This window comes from Solea solea, chromosome 19 (assembly GCF_958295425.1).
Source record: "Solea solea chromosome 19, fSolSol10.1, whole genome shotgun sequence".
Classification (NCBI taxonomy): domain Eukaryota; kingdom Metazoa; phylum Chordata; class Actinopteri; order Pleuronectiformes; family Soleidae; genus Solea; species Solea solea.
Genome location: NC_081152.1, coordinates 2,407,517 through 2,423,959, shown reverse-complemented (window position 1 = coordinate 2,423,959; position 16,443 = coordinate 2,407,517). Strand labels below are relative to the sequence as shown.

Sequence of the window (16,443 nt, the reverse complement as noted above, 5' to 3'; positions counted from 1 at the left end):
TAACGAAAGGCCAGCAATACTACTAGAGCAGGTCCACGGAGCTATGATGCGTTTAATGACATCCAGGAAAATCCAGCTCAGCTTCACAAAAATAACCATATTCTTTCTGGAAATATAATCATAACATGCTGAGAAAGTAATTGAATTCAGACACGTTCAGACACAAATTAATTTGATTATTAAAAATAATAATAATAATAATAATAATGATAAAAAAAATACTTTTTTGATATTGTCAGGGCCAGCAGAGAAGGCCCTGCTGGCCCTGACAGCCCACCACTGCTACTAGAGCAGGTCCACGGAGCTATGATGTGTTTCATGACATATGGAAAATCCAGCTCAGCTGGTTTTGTGTGACTTTGTGTCCAGAGAAAAGCAGTGACTTCACTGAACCTAAACTAACCACATTCACATCCAGCAAATGATTATTATCACTGTCATTTCCATATTTCAGCCAAAAGTGATTAAAACAGTTAAAATACTCTCTTATCCCCTCACTTTCACTGCTATGTGAACTGCTCTGTTTGTTATTTTAACTGATTACTAAACCGAGTAGATGCAGGGCTAAAGTAGAGTGGTCAGTCAAAGACAGAGCAGTGTCAATATGCTTACTAGCTCCTCCCCTTACCTGCAGCATTTAAACTGAGCTAATACTGGATCAGTGTGCTGAAGCCTAAAGCCAGTGTAAACAACAAAGCTATTTTATTAGTGGTATTATTTTGGCTTTATCAGTATCAGAAACCTGCCTGGATTATTACACACCAGGAGTGAACACACACAAGCCAGGTGCATCCCAAACCCGTACCCCAACCTTAACTATCACAACTGAATGCCTACCCATAACCTTAACCCAGTTCTAATCCTAAACCAAGTCTAAATCCTCAACAGAACATGAGGACTAGTCGCAATGTCCTCACTTTCCCAAAATGTCCTATGTCCCTATGGTTTAGTGTACGGTCCTCACAAAGATACCCATACACACACACACACACACACACATATACATATAGCCTACTTGCTTTAGTGGAGATCAAAGTCAGTAGATGCTGCTGTTGCTCAGGGTTGTATGTAATCGATTGGGGGCAGTATGTAGCCGCACATGTGGTTTGCCAGTTTAACACCTCGGCCCCTGCCCCTTACTCTAACTTTAACCATCACAACTAAATGCCTAACCTTAACTTAAACCCAATTCTAATCCTATATTGTATCAGATCATTGTGATCCGTAGACTTCGTATTACTGTACGATTGGTTGCCTATTTATCAAGTTAAAGTGCTGTTGTGAATTTGAATAATAATAAGAATATACTTTGTATATATATATATATATATATATATATATATATATAAATTGACAAACAAAAATGAAATTAAATAAATATAAAATAAATAATAAAAATAGGACATTTTGTAACTTGTGAATGGGTCGTGTATTCTCTCTGGGTGTTTTCATCCAAATCCAGACTTAGATCATTCTCCCAGATCTTTATTGAAGTTTGAACAAAATATAAAATTGACTTATTGCCCTTTAAATGTGTCGAATTATATCAGTAACTCTACCATACTTTACTGAGAACAGCCTTCCTTCACCTGCAGAACATGATGAAAAAGAGACACATTCTACCCAAAGTACAGGCTTACTTGTGGTTCCCAGAGGCTGTAAGAGCAGAATGTATTAAATCAAAAGTAACATAATGTTACATTTATGCTGCATTTATCATCCATTAATTAAATTAAAGTCTGTTAAATGAATGAGTGGATTACGCTGTATAAAATGTAATAGTGTTCATTTATTGACTCGTCTCTTCACATAAATGTCATAAATGTGTTAATATTTCTGCTCAACTGGATTAAAATGGAGGCTGTGCTCTTTGTTTACCCGTTGCCATGGTGAATCGTAGTATCAGAGCTCCACTGATGATTTCTTTTTTCATTCCCAACACACACGCTTAACTCAGAGTGAACATACTCAGAGTTGATTGAACTAATGCTGATCAGCTGTTCTTAACCGAAAACTCAGAGTTTGACAGCTCAGAGTTGGTCAACCTAGAGTTAAGGTTTCAACTCAGAGTTTGTTGAACCTGCTTTCTGAAGCGGGCCCAGGAGCAGAAATAGAACTATTTTATCAAGTTATAAGTTTAGACAAGACAGTTCTGAGTCAGTGATGACATGTGTCACGTTTTACTCAGCCGAGCAGTTAAGTCTACATACACTGTAAATAAATATTTATTGAACAACATAGATGACAATGTTTGTTTGGTTGTTTAAATTTGTTTCTTATTGGCTTCGACAGCCCATGGTGTGATTTGTGTTATTGGCTCAGGGAGTGGTCTGTTGTCCCACAAACAGCCACCAATGGAATAAATAGCCGTGTTGGACCACTCTGGACATTCACACTTTTGGGATTCACCGAACACAATCCTCAGTCAAGATGTAAGTACATGTTATAATTCAAGTATAATTCTTTTGTGATGATTCTCTTGTCTCAGTGAATGAACTAAATCTACTTTGCTAAATGAAAACTCTACATGTGTGTCCCAGGATGTTCGTTTCAGGACTTGTTGTCTTTCTGCTGGCACTGACAGCTCAGGCCCAAGAAGTGTAAGAAACCCACATTTAATCTTACTTTCCTCATTTATTAAGCAGATTGCTATGTTGGAGATGGTGTAAAATACAAGTGTGGTCATTAGAAAAATGACTTAACCTTAAAACGACTCATATATATCAGCTAAATGGCTTTTTATCAATCATTTCACAGAGACCCTGCTCAAAATTGGATGTATGATCTGCTTTCTACAAATGACAATTATGAGGTGAGTGTCTCTTGGCAAAAGAGAACGGTTTTTTCACCTTTCAGGGAAGTCACAAACTTCCAAATCCCACTTCAACACATTTGCTTGTGTCCTGCAGGTCCGTCAGTACAATCCTGCATTTTGGGTTTCCACTAATTCATCCATGTTCGGTGATGGTGATGTTGAGGCCTCAATCCAACAATTAATGGAGTATTTCAACGGTGCCAACGCTGATGGTTTGTGTAATTGATTCATTCTCCAAAAATGAAGTCCTTTAGTTGCATCTCAAGTTCACAGTTGCTTTAAAAAGAAAAGGTTTATTACTGTACCTAGTTGTGATCAGATCCCACTTTGGTTACTTTGGTTACATGAGTGGATGTTGAAATCATAAAGACTGCACATATTATATCTGATTTGCATGTGCATTGTTAAATGTCTTGTGTTTTCCTCATGTCTACCTTTAGGAGCAACATTTGACATGGTATCTCCTCTGATCATGACAATACCTGACAACAGTTCTCTGGAAAGTGCAATCATGTGGAGTTTCTTGCTGCCGTCTTTATTTCCAGTACCTCCCGCTCCTGTTGATGATTCGGTAAGCTATAGCACAAAAATGGCAAGAACATGGCATTTACCTTCATTTGATCATCAGTTCCTTCACGTGTGTGAAGTGATTCTGTGACGTCTACCATGAGCTCTGTGGATAACTAACGTTGACTTACAGCTGTTCCTCACTGACGCAACGGCCATGACAGTGTTAGCGCTGAGTTCGGAGTTCAACAACAACAACAACATGTTTGACATTGGGAAAATGATCAGTGACGGCTTGGCTCTTCAATCGATCATGGACTTAATTGGTGAAATTGAGACAGAAGCAGCCTATGCTGTGTTCTTCAAGTAAGCAAACCTCTTCACTTTCTTAGTGATGATCAGAGAAATTCACTTTAAAATGAAAACTTGAATATGTACTGATTCTATTTTTGTGTGCATCTCTTACAGTCCTCTCGCGTCTTCTCAAGGGGCAAATGAGCTGTGGTTTCTTGCGCCGATGAACCCGTTTGGACTACCGTCTTTTTAAGTTGAATATTGTGCTGTGGGCATTGACCACGTAAATACAGAGATGTAGCTGGTCTTCCGTGTCTGATATGAGTTATGAAGACTTTAAACCACCTTTGATGGATTTGTGTTGCATTCAATAAAGTTTTTCTCAGCACATTTCTGTTGTTGTTCTTGACTGATCCTATAGATAGGTTGATTCATATAGACATTGATGATTAGCATAAATAAATAAACTAGCAGTAGTCGCAGTGATGTCTTCAAGGGGCGGGGACAGTATCAAAAAATATGTTATATCATTTAAAATGCATACGCTCAAATTGAGCGCTATGGACTTAAAGGGAGACATGACCAGAACTTTCTTTGTTGTTCTAATCTAATCTAGCAGGGACCCATGGTCTCATGTTGCTGGTGTTTTGGGACTTGCTGGTGTTTTGGGAATCCGCAGCGTTTGTGTTTTGGGTCATTGCAGTGAGTTTGCCCCTGTCGGCCAACATATTAATGCCTATCTAAAAGTTTTTAACTGATTCCTATTTAATAAAGTCAAAACCTGCCAAAGGTTCAAACTCGCTGATGACAACAGCGGGGGCTAGCGCCAGACACATCGCTGGGCCTGGGGCGTTCTGTCACTATGCATCACATTTTGATTGGCTGACGACACACGTCAGTCAAAGTTATAACCAAATAGGAAATGGCAGCTTCAACGAAAGGCCAGCAATACTACTAGAGCAGGTCCACGGAGCTATGATGCGTTTAATGACATCCAGGAAAATCCAGCTCAGCTTCACAAAAAATAACCATATTCTTTCTGGAAATATAATCATAACATGCTGAGAAAATAATTGAATTCAGACACATTCAGACACACATTAATTTGATTATTAAAAATAATAATAATAATAATAATAATAACGATAAAAAAAAAACTTTTTTGATATTGTCAGGGCCAGCAGAGAAGGCCCTGCTGGCCCTGACAGCCCACCACTGCTACTAGAGCAGGTCCACGGAGCTATGATGTGTTTCATGACATATGGAAAATCCAGCTCAGCTGGTTTTGTGTGACTTTGTGTCCAAAGAAAAGCAGTGACTTTACTGAACCTAAACTAACCACATTCACATCCAGCAAATGATTATTATCACTGTCATTTCCTTATTTCAGCCAAAAGTGATTAAAACAGTTGATATACTCTCTTATCCCCTGACTATCACTGCTATGTGAACTGCTCTGTTTGTTATTTTAACTGATTACTAAACCGAGTAGATGCAGGGCAAAAGTAGAGTGGTCAGTCAAAGACAGAGCAGTGTCAATATGCTTACTAGCTCCTCCCCTTACCTGCAGCATTTAAACTGAGCTAATACTGGATCAGTGTGCTGAAGCCTAAAGCCAGTGTAAACAACAAAGCTATTTTATTAGTGGTATTATTTTGGCTTTATCAGTATCAGAAACTTGCCTGGATTATTACACACCAGGAGTGAACACACACAAGCCAGGTGCATCCCAAAGCCATACCCCAACCTTAACTATCACAACTAAATGCCTACCCATAACCTTAACTCAGTTCTAATCCTAAAACCAAGTCTAAATCCTCAACAGAACATGAGGACTAGCTGAAATGTCCTCACTTTCCCAAAATGTCCTATGTCCCTATGGTTTAGTGTACGGTCCTCACAAAGATACCCATACACACACACACACACACACACACACACATACATATAGCCTACTTGCTTTAGTGGAGATCAAAGTCAGTAGATGCTGCTGTTGCTCAGGGTTGCATGTAATCGATTGGGGGCAGTATGTAGCCGCACATGTGGTTTGCCAGTTTAACACCTCGGCCCCTCCCCTTACTCTAACTTTAACCATCACAACTAAATGCCTAACTTTAACTTAAACCCAATTCTAATCCTAGATTGTATGTATCGTGATCTGTTTCAAGATTCAAGATTCTTTATTGTTATTATGCAAGCATAACATTAACATAATTAAATAAAGATAACATAATTTCCTCCCAAGACTCTCAGCACACATTGAAATGTCCTAAATAAAATAAAAGCCCTTGTAGAAAAAAAAAAGAAAAAAAATTAAAAATAGAAAAATAGAAATGAACAGAACAGAAAACAAGATAAGACATTGCAGGTAAACAGTGCAGGGAAATGTATGTACAGGGGGAAAGAGGGGAGGTGGTATGATAAATATAAAGTGCAGCTTAGTGCAAGACCTGTGTCATCCACTGTTGCCTATTTATCAAGTTGTGAATTTGAATAATAATAAGAATAAACTTTGTATATCTATATAAATTGACAAACAAAAATGAAATAATTGTATCTTCTTTTATCTTCTTTACAAAAACATATCATTTAATAGGAAATGTGCCTCTTAATTTTGTTACTTGTGAATGGGTCGTGTATTCTCTCTGGGTGTTTTCATCCAAATCCAGACTTAGATCATTCTCCCAGATCTTTATTGAAGTTTGAACAAAATATAAAATTGACTTATTGCCCTTTAAATGTGTCGGATTATATCAGTAACTCTACCATACTTTACTGAGAACAGCCTTCCTCCACCTGCAGAACATGAGGAAAATTAGACACATTCTACCCAACCCATTCTACTCAGTTTAGAAGTAACTTTTTGAATCTCACTGCAGACGAAATCTTAATGTGCTTTGACAGCATTTCAGTGACTGTGTAGTAGGAGCAGAAATAGAACTATTTTATCCAGTTATAAGTTTAGACAAGACAGTTCTGAGTCAGTGATGACATGTGTCACGTTTTATTGGTGTTTTACTGTTGAACAGTGTTTGTTCAGCCGAGCAGTTAAGTCTACATACACTGTAAATAAATATTTATTGAACAACATAGATGACAATGTTTGTTTGGTTGTTTAAATTTGTTTCTTATTGGCTTTGACAGCCCATGGTGTGATTTGTGTTATTGGCTCAGGGAGTGGTCTGTTGTCCCACAAACAGCCACCAATGGAATAAATAGCCGTGTTGGACCACTCTGGACATTCACACTTTTGGGATTCACCGAACACAATCCTCAGTCAAGATGTAAGTACATGTTATAATTCAAGTATAATTCTTTTGTGATGATTCTCTTGTCTCAGTGAATGAACTAAATCTACTTTGCTAAATGAAAACTCTACATGTGTGTCCCAGGATGTTCGTTTCAGGACTTGTTGTCTTTCTGCTGGCACTGACAGCTCAGGCCCAAGAAATGTAAGAAACCCACATTTAATCTTACTTTTCCTCATTTATTAAGCAGATTGCTACGTTGGAGATGGTGTAAAATACAAGTGTGGTCATTAGAAAAATGACTTAACCTTAAAACGACTCATACTTATCAGCTAAATGGCTTTTAATTAATCATTTCACAGAGACCCTGCTCAAAATTGGATGTATGATCTGCTTTCTACAAATGACAATTATGAGGTGAGTGTCTCTTGGCAAAAGAGAACAGTTTTTTCACCTTTCAGGGAAGTCACAAACTTCCAAATCCCACTTCAACACATTTGCTTGTGTCCTGCAGGTCCGTCAGTACAATCCTGCATTTTGGGTTTCCACTAATTCATCCATGTTCGGTGATGGTGATGTTGAGGCCTCAATCCAACAATTAATGGAGTATTTCAACGGTGCCAACGCTGATGGTTTGTGTAATTGATTCATTCTCCAAAAATGAAGTCCTTTAGTTGCATCTCAAATTCCCAGTTGCTTTAAAAAGAAAAGGTTTATTACTGTACCTAGTTGTGATCAGATCCCACTTTGGTTACTTTGGTTACATGAGTGGATGTTGAAATCATAAAGACTGCACATATTATATCTGATTTGCATGTGCATTGTTAAATGTCTTGTGTTTTCCTCATGTCTACCTTTAGGAGCAACATTTGACATGGTATCTCCTCTGATCATGACAATACCTGACAACAGTTCTCTGGAAAGTGCAATCATGTGGAGTTTCTTGCTGCCGTCTTTATTTCCAGTACCTCCCGCTCCTGTTGATGATTCGGTAAGCTATAGCACAAAAATGGCAAGAACATGGCATTTACCTTCATTTGATCATCAGTTCCTTCACGTGTGTGAAGTGATTCTGTGGCGTCTACCATGAGCTCTGTGGATAACTAACGTTGACTTACAGCTGTTCCTCACTGACGCAACGGCCATGACAGTGTTAGCGCTGAGTTCGGAGTTCAACAACAACAACAACATGTTTGACATTGGGAAAATGATCAGTGACGGCTTGGCTCTTCAATCGATCATGGACTTAATTGGTGAAATTGAGACAGAAGCAGCCTATGCTGTGTTCTTCAAGTAAGCAAACCTCTTCATTTTCTTAGTGATGATCAGAGAAATTCACTTTAAAATGAAAACTTGAATATGTACTGATTTCATTTTTGTGTGCATCTCTTACAGTCCTCTCGCGTCTTCTCAAGGGGCAAATGAGCTGTGGTTTCTTGCGCCGATGAACCCGTTTGGACTACCGTCTTTTTAAGTTGAATATTGTGCTGTGGGCATTGACCACGTAAATACAGAGATGTAGCTGGTCTTCCGTGTCTGATATGAGTTATGAAGACTTTAAACCACCTTTGATGGATTTGTGTTGCATTCAATAAAGTTTTTCTCAGCACATTTCTGTTGTTGTTCTTGGCTGATCCTATAGATAGGTTGATTCATATAGACATTGATGATTAGCATAAATAAATAAACTAGCAGTAGTCGCAGTGATGTCTTCAAGGGGCGGGGACAGTATCAAAAAATATGTTACATCATTTATAATGCATACGCTCAAATTGACCGCTATGGAAAGGGAGACATGACCAGAACTTATTTTGTTGTTCTAATCTAATCTAACAGGGACCCATGGTCTCATATTGCTGGTGTTTTGAGACTTGCTGGTGTTTTGGGACTTGTCGGTGTTTTGGGACTTGTCAGTGTTTTGGGACTTGTCAGTGTGTTGGGACTTGCTGGTGTTTTGGGACTTGTCGGTGTTTTGGGACTTGCTGGTGTTTTGGGACTTGTCTGTGTTTTGGGACTTGTCTGTGTTTTGGGACTTGCTGGTGTTTTAGGACTTGCTGGTGTTTTGGGACTTGTCAGTGTTCTGGGACTTGCTGGTGTTTTAGGACATGTCAGTGTTTTGGGACTTGCTGGTGTTTTAGGACGTGTCAGTGTTTTGGGACTTGCTGGTGTTTTGGGACTTGTCAGTGTTTTGGGACTTGCTGGTGTTTTGGGAATCCGCAGCGTTTGTGTTTTGTGTCGTTGCAGTGCGTTTGCCCCTGTCGGCTACCGTATTAATGCCTATCTAAAAGTTTTTAACTGGTTCCTATTTAATTAAGTCAATTCATTTTTATCAATTAACAAAGTTAAATGAACTTATAGTTGTGTACATTTCATGAAATGCTTTAATAAGTACTTTGCATGAAACCAAACACTGGGTTACAATGAGGAAATGAGACGGACAGGCTCAGCAGGAGGGGAGAAGAAACTCAGGGTTTGTTAAAGAAAATCTGCCAGCGAGAGTATGTTGCCAGGGTAACTGACTAAGAGTTAAGCTGAACTGGCTTTGTGAAACCCAAAAACCAGAGTTTCCCTCATCTCAGGGTTAACTAACTCAGAGTTTTCACTAAACCTGCTTTCTGAAACGGGCCCCTGGTCTCTTTCTTCTGTCTCTCCCCCACCTGTCCCCCCTTTTTCCTTTCACCCCAACCGGTCGAGGCAGTTGCTGCACATGTTTGAGTCTGGTTCTGTCACAGATTTCTTCTTCTGTTAAAAGGGAGGTTTCTTCCTCTCCACTGCCCCTAGTGTTTGTTCACTGTGTGAATTGTTGGGTTTCTCTGCTCTCGATGATCTTGTCTGTGTGCAGAGACTTGAGATAATGTTTGTTGTGATTCAGCGCTATACAGATAAAATTGAATTGAATGAGGTGAGACTTTTGTTACATGGCTAAAGTCTTTATTTCTTTGTGTTACGGCTGGCAGCCATTGACATCAGACAAATCTGTACATCAGTGTATATTACTATGCGGTTTGTGTGTGTGTGTGTTTGTGTGTGGTGGGGGGACAGATTTTAATTGTGAACACTCTCCACACATACTGAACATTCACACTCCCAATTGTTGCTGATATTTTCTGTGGCTGTCAAGCAGACAGACAGACAGACAGACAGACAGACAGATCAGCTGTTCATCAGCTGGTCTCTGTCCACAGCAACCAGGGTTCCAGTTACACCGGAGCAGGTGGTTTTTACTTGAGAGGACGGTGTTCCGATCTGGTCTCTGAACAAGAGCAGAATCTCTACACTGAGGTGGTTTTTGCGTCGCTGTGTCGCACAAATATTTCCCCAAAGTTAAAAAATGTAAACTACTTATGGATGAGTGTTTTCTATTCTCCATCACCGTCCCAAAGTTGTCTCACTGTTCCACTTCTGTTATACGTTCATTTCTGTTCCTCTCCTGATTGAAAGAATGACGTGAAGTCAAAGCAGTGGCCATCACTGTCCTCATGAAGAAGACATATGAGAGGAGAGGACACAGACTCGAGGAAGGGAATGCCTCGAGACACACTGTGGATTGTGGACAATGCTTGGCACTCGGGTGAGGATGGATTGGTTTACACATGCTCATGGCTTTCACGGGAACTTTATCTCCTGGACATTCCAGCTTCACTGCGCCTGTGCTGCACTGTGGTGGAGCTTCTCTGACAGTGAAAACTAAAAACTGTGATTCTTATTTGTTCACCTGTGAAAGGCGACCGGTGAACGGCTGGATGATGCCGAAGAAAAGTCTTAGAACTGCTCAGGTTTCCCCATTTCACTTTTTTTTTATTACTTCACTTATAATAATTTCATCTGTTGCTCAACAGATGAAAATTATGGTGAGAGTCATAGGTTCAACCAGCAGCACAGACAGATGGTAAAATGGCACCTTATCTACTGTGCTACCAATTAACTATGACTGGACTCTTCCACTAATGAGGTAAACTTAAAATATTATCAAATGGTTATTTTACCAAGTGACGATTTTCCCTTTTACCTTTAGCACCTAATCTTCATTGCTCTTTTGTTACTGATATGTATGGAAGCCCATTTTCGCCAGAAAAAAAAAGAGAGATAAAACTTGATCATAAAAATATCATCTAAATATATCGAAATTATGAGATAAAAAGTCATAATTATGAGATTAAAAAAAGTCGAAATTGTGAGATAAAAAGTCAGAATTATGAGATAAAAAAGTCAAAATTATGAGATAAAAAGTCAAAATTAAGAGATAAAAAATTCGAAATTATGAGATAAAAAAGTCGAAATTATGAGATAAAAAGTCAAAATTATGAGATAAAAGAAATTATATCGATAAACCGATTAAATATCTTTACAATAAATAAACAGAACTACCAAACCGGTCTCTTCCGGAACGTTTATCACGGTGCCCGTGCCCCCGGGGAATCCTTTGGCCGCGCACACTGGCGCAGACACAGGACCGGACAGGTAAGTGTTAACACAAACACCTTCGTACACGTGCAGCGTTCACACTTCTTCCACACGATATTGAACCATAAACTGTGCACGTGCTTCACACTGTTATCATTTCAATGACACATGTTTCCGTCGGAGCTCAACCCCGCGCTACTCTCTTACAGACGGAGCCGAGCGCCGCACCTGCCCGAAGACACACAATCACCTGCGGTCACACGGTCGAATCAATAACTCCATAAGTATTCAATCAATAATAATTAATGTAATGTAAATATCTGTACGAACTGTGCAAACTTTGGCAAATAAAGTGCTACTGTGACTCAAGTGCTGTTATTAATGTACCTTCCAGTTATTAAGAACATGATGACCCACATGTGCAAAGTATACAAGTAACGAAATGATCTTCGTTACGTCACCCTAATGGCTTTATTTGGCGTCATCAAAGAAAACCTTGTCCTTTATTTAGCAAACACGAGACACAAGATCTCTTCTTCCAGGGAGTCTTGATCCAGATCAGCAGCATAGAAAGTACCAGAATGTTACAGAGACGTCAAACTCACAAGATAATATAAAAGTTAAAAGGAGGTCATGAAAGCAGAGTAAAAAGGAGCGATATTATAATAATAATAATAATAAAGTGCAGATGAAGTAGCAATCTGCTTTATAAACCAAAGAGGTTAAATGTAAAACAACAGCATCTTATTTTACTGCTCATTCCATGTCCATGGTTCATAGAAGGAGAAATCAGTTTGAACATTTAAAAGAAAAAAGGTGCTGGAGTAACTGATGTGATACAGAGGAAGTTTACCTAACAATGCCTTGATAGTAAAAATATGTATGTATATATATAAGCATATGTCTTTTACTCCTCTGGTTAAGAGACAACCAACCCAGCATTTGTTCTACAGTGTATTGCAGCGTGACGATGAACAGAGTCCAGAAGACGAGATGAAGCTGCCTGTGTGTGAATCGCTGGACAATTCTCTTTCTTGTTGCTAGAGGAAAACATTTCTTTATGATAAAAAACAAAAACAACCCAGCTTTGGTTTCAGTACCATATGTTTAACGGCTCTAAACTTTCTATACGAGGACCCACTTTTGCATTTATCATATAACATATCATGACCCAAAACACAATATACATTGTGACAAGAGCACATTTGGGCCTCTTGTAGCAGCTGATTTACATTAATTTCTGTTAATACCCAGTCATTTGTTTGGTAAAATATTTAAAACCTCATACATATACACATAAAACCCTAAAATCTCCTTTGACCAATCTGTGGGTTTTTCCCTGGAGAAGAACTTAGAAACCTTGTGGTGTCCATAATCAAAATACCAAATCTATTAACTCTGGTTTTCTCTCTCTCTCCTTTATGAAAACCTTCTAGCCACTGTGTGTGTGTGTGTGTGTGTGTGTGTGTGTGTGTGTGTGTGTGTGTAAGACAACCAATCTGTGTCACTTAGGGAAATCCAAGTGAAAGATTTCACACAGCAAAATCACAAAAGAACACTATTGAACTTGTGATTGAAAGCAGCAGTTGATAAACACGTCCTGTGACTTTCTCTATGACAACGACACAGGGCTGCGTGACGTCTAACAGTGATATAAAATGGCTGACAGACTCTTGGATTAAGGCAGGTGTCCATTTTATGAGGTGAGCTATTATTGTCCGACCTCGTTCAGGCCTGGTATTAACATCTGTCCCGAGGTCTGGTCCTGATCGTGTCCTCAGATCTCCTCAGGACACATCCAACGCTGATGTCGTGTGATCCGCTGCAGTTTTAGTTTTTTGTGTCTTAAGTTCATTTATGTGAAACCACTGCACGTTAACAATGTCACTGCGTATTTGAATTAAAAAAAACGGGGACGACAAATCTAATCATACGTGGTCTCAAGAGACACATCCAAGATCTGTCCACAGGCAACTGAGTCACAGAGAATGAGAGTTCATTTATACGTCCACACTGTAAAACATCTGGTTCTCTTAACACTGAGCTTATTATTTCTGCAACACACACACACACACACAATCAGAATTGTTATAGCAGTAAACTTTGTGAAAATACTGAAGTGGTGGCAGCTTTTAGAGTATTTATTGGTTTCAGAGTGTATATTTGCTTTATTTTGCTGTTCTGCAAAAGTGAACATGGAGTTTGTTTCTACTCTTGACCTCAGTGACACAAAGTGACCACACGAGGCAGCAGTAGACCAGCAGCTCACTGATTTCCTCTGTGGACTTTGGTCTTTTGTTACCCAGCAAACAAAATGTGTTAAAATTGCTAATGCAAAGTTATTATTGTCTTGTCAACCATGTCTTATAGAATTTCAGTTTCTATGTGACTCGACTGCGTATATGAATAATGATAAATAAGTCGGAGTCAGAGGAAACGGCCATGGATGGAGAAGCAGTAAAACCCTGGAGAACAAGTTCACATCCATCAGGTCTGGGATTTTTAAAGTCAGTTCATTGTGAACTGAGCCCGGACATCTGATTGGCCCCTGAAGTGCCCATGCATTGATATCTATCGCTGGTTATCTGCACCACAAAATAACAATGTCCTGCAATTGGTGTCAAACTGTGGGAAAATCTTCTTTTTCTACAGTAATCACAATGACAGCAACGATTATTTCATGCTGTATAACCTTAATGATCAGCTCTATTTCTCTAAACGTTAACTGTTGTAAAACTGTTCGATGAGATGTGAGCAGGACAACTTTGTTGTCTTGCATTGTGTGACGTGTTTGAAGGAGTGATTCGTCGTCGTGACCTTTAACCCGGTCACCAGTGGGCGTGTTTTCAGCGATTCAGCCACGTTTTGGTATCTGACAGAATCATAGATGAGCATCAAAGTGAGGCACGCCTCTGTGAGCTGACAGGAGTGGACAGCTGAGGCTAATCCTCAGCCAAGCAGATGCTCGCTGGGCTGAGACAGTATGTGGGACACGCTCGCAGGTTTGATCTCTCTCTTTCTCTCGGTCTGTAATGTGTAGAGCCGACAGTCTTTGGAGCTGTAATCCTGGGCTCTTAGACCGAGGCCTGCAGAGGCCTGAGTGTCAGCAACACATTTCTCACACACACACACACGGGCAGCAGCTTCACTGATACCTCAGAGCTAAATATAAAGTCAATGACAGGAGCAGGTGATGAGTCCGCACCTCCACTCTGTCAGCTCGGACACAGGAGGTCACAGGGTATGAACAGACATAAACGCTGACCCTGTCAGGACCAGTAGTCCTCACTGAGACCAAAACCTGGTCCTAATGAGGCAGAACTGGTTCGGCTCAGAACTAATGCTGAGTTCCATTTACCTTGGAAGGTATTTCAGGCTACCCATTGTTAGTCATTGTTAGCCGTTATTAGCCATTGTTAGCCGCTATTAGCCGTTGTTAGCTGTTATTAGCCATTGTTAGCCGATGTTAGCAGTTATTAGCGATTGTTAGCTGTTGTTAGCCGTTGTTAGCTGTTGTTGGTGGACCTGGTATTCTGTAAAACAAATACAACACAAGTGGTACTAACGGTGAAAGTAGCAGGGTTTGTGCGGCGGCAGCCACCTTGGAATCCTAACTGGCCTATGTTCAGAGTTCAGAGGGCATTCCTGAAGAAAGGAATTCTGATTTACTTATAAATCAGTTTTGGTTTTTTTAACGGCTCGCCAATGAAATTTGGAGAATTTTCCCAACCTTTAAGTTTAGATTAAACTTCTTTTTTGAAATGATTCAATTGTTCCAGAGATGCTACATGATGTTTATGGGCTAAAGCCATTGACTGCATATGGAACCTGAACAGAGTTCCTGAGGTGTTTATAGTCTCAAACCCTAGTTCCAGATCTTCTTCAGTAGAAAACGATGTCATAGCAAACTCTAGTGTGATCGTCCAGTCGTCCAGGTGAAGCCTCTGAACTACTGGCTGCAAAACCTCAACATGACATTAGCCAAATTGTGATTCTGGAGGCTTGGTTAAGACCTGGTTTAAGGTTGGGTTTGGGTTTGGGTTTAGGGTTAGACTGAGGTTAGGTTCAGGGTTCAGCATTGATTTGTGATGGATAAAGTTAAGATAAAGGAAATGTATTATGTCTATGAGATTAATGCAGCTGTACAAGAGTGTGTGTGTGTGTGTGTGTGTTGATGGGAGGGAAGGGAAGGGGGCGGGGCTTGAGCCTCAGGGTCTGCTCACTGTGATCTACCTCTGCTCAGTGCAGAAAGAACTCAGATCCAAACACAGCCCAGTTTTGGGTCCCCCTTGTTTTCTAAGCCAGCTGGTCTGGCTTAACAGCATTTCTTTCTTTTTCTGTCTTTTTTATATTTTTCCAGCTTTTTCTTGTTTGATACAAGGGACTGACTGAGCAGAGCCACAGCTGGAGCTGTTGGGGAACCTTCCAGGTGAAGACAGAAGCAGAAGAATATACCGGTGAGTGGATGAGATGAGAAAAACATGGAGATCAGAGAAGGACACAGCCTCCTGTCTGGTGTGAGATCAGATGGAATGTTTCTCTCTTATTAAAACACGCTTTAATAAGGCGCTCGACATTAATGCCACTTTTACGACATAATTTTTTACTGACTTTTTGTGTTTTTCATCTCAACTTTATTGATATTATTGTATCCATGCATTCATAATATAACATTTAGAGACTACATTGTCATCATAATTATAACTCTTTCATAATGACTTTTATGTGATTGTATATTATTGTTATTATGTATTTATTTACATCTACCATCTCTTAATTGTATACTTTATTCTGTGTTGTTTTATCTGAAACTCATCTTGAGGGAAAGATCCCTGAACCGTGTTCACTCCTTATTCACCAGTTGCTCTAAATGCTCAGCTGTTTGTGGTCAGCCTGAGAAATACTGGATTACCAAACTAAACGAGAGATGATTTAATCCTTTTGAAGTGATAGTTCAGGGATGTGTGAGGAAGTGGCAGTTAGTCAGCGCTGACTGTCCTGTACAGACTCACTGCTGCCAGTATTCAGTCTTCAATATCTTTGCAGCTTTATTTTGAAGCTTTGATGAGAAACTAAAGAGGGTGATGGTAAATGGTTTCTATCGACAGATTAATTGAAGTACAATAACAATAAGGTTCATTGTTACAGACAAAGATCTTTCAGAGCTTTTTAAAA

At 39.6% G+C, this 16,443-nt stretch overlaps 3 protein-coding genes across 4 annotated transcripts in view; all 3 read left to right on the top strand.

Moving 5' to 3' along the window:
- The first annotated feature begins 2,349 nt into the window (after positions 1 to 2,349).
- Positions 2,350 to 4,006, top strand: LOC131446464 (heme-binding protein 2-like). The gene is made up of 7 exons (XM_058617698.1): positions 2,350 to 2,432; positions 2,541 to 2,600; positions 2,758 to 2,812; positions 2,910 to 3,027; positions 3,256 to 3,386; positions 3,516 to 3,688; positions 3,791 to 4,006. Coding segments are annotated over exons 1-7 (618 nt in total). The 5' UTR covers positions 2,350 to 2,430; the 3' UTR covers positions 3,870 to 4,006.
- A 2,877-nt stretch (positions 4,007 to 6,883) lies between these two features.
- On the top strand, positions 6,884 to 8,475 carry LOC131446468 (heme-binding protein 2-like). The gene is made up of 7 exons (XM_058617703.1): positions 6,884 to 6,900; positions 7,009 to 7,068; positions 7,227 to 7,281; positions 7,379 to 7,496; positions 7,725 to 7,855; positions 7,985 to 8,157; positions 8,260 to 8,475. Coding segments are annotated over exons 1-7 (618 nt in total). The 5' UTR covers positions 6,884 to 6,898; the 3' UTR covers positions 8,339 to 8,475.
- A 7,047-nt stretch (positions 8,476 to 15,522) lies between these two features.
- LOC131446220 (myocyte-specific enhancer factor 2C-like) overlaps positions 15,523 to 16,443 on the top strand; it is a 30,227-nt gene continuing 29,306 nt past the window's right edge. For both annotated transcript variants that reach the window (XM_058617334.1, XM_058617332.1), the window contains exon 1: positions 15,523 to 15,725. The gene's annotated coding sequence lies outside the window, so the exon portion shown is untranslated. The remainder of the gene's footprint in view (positions 15,726 to 16,443) is intronic.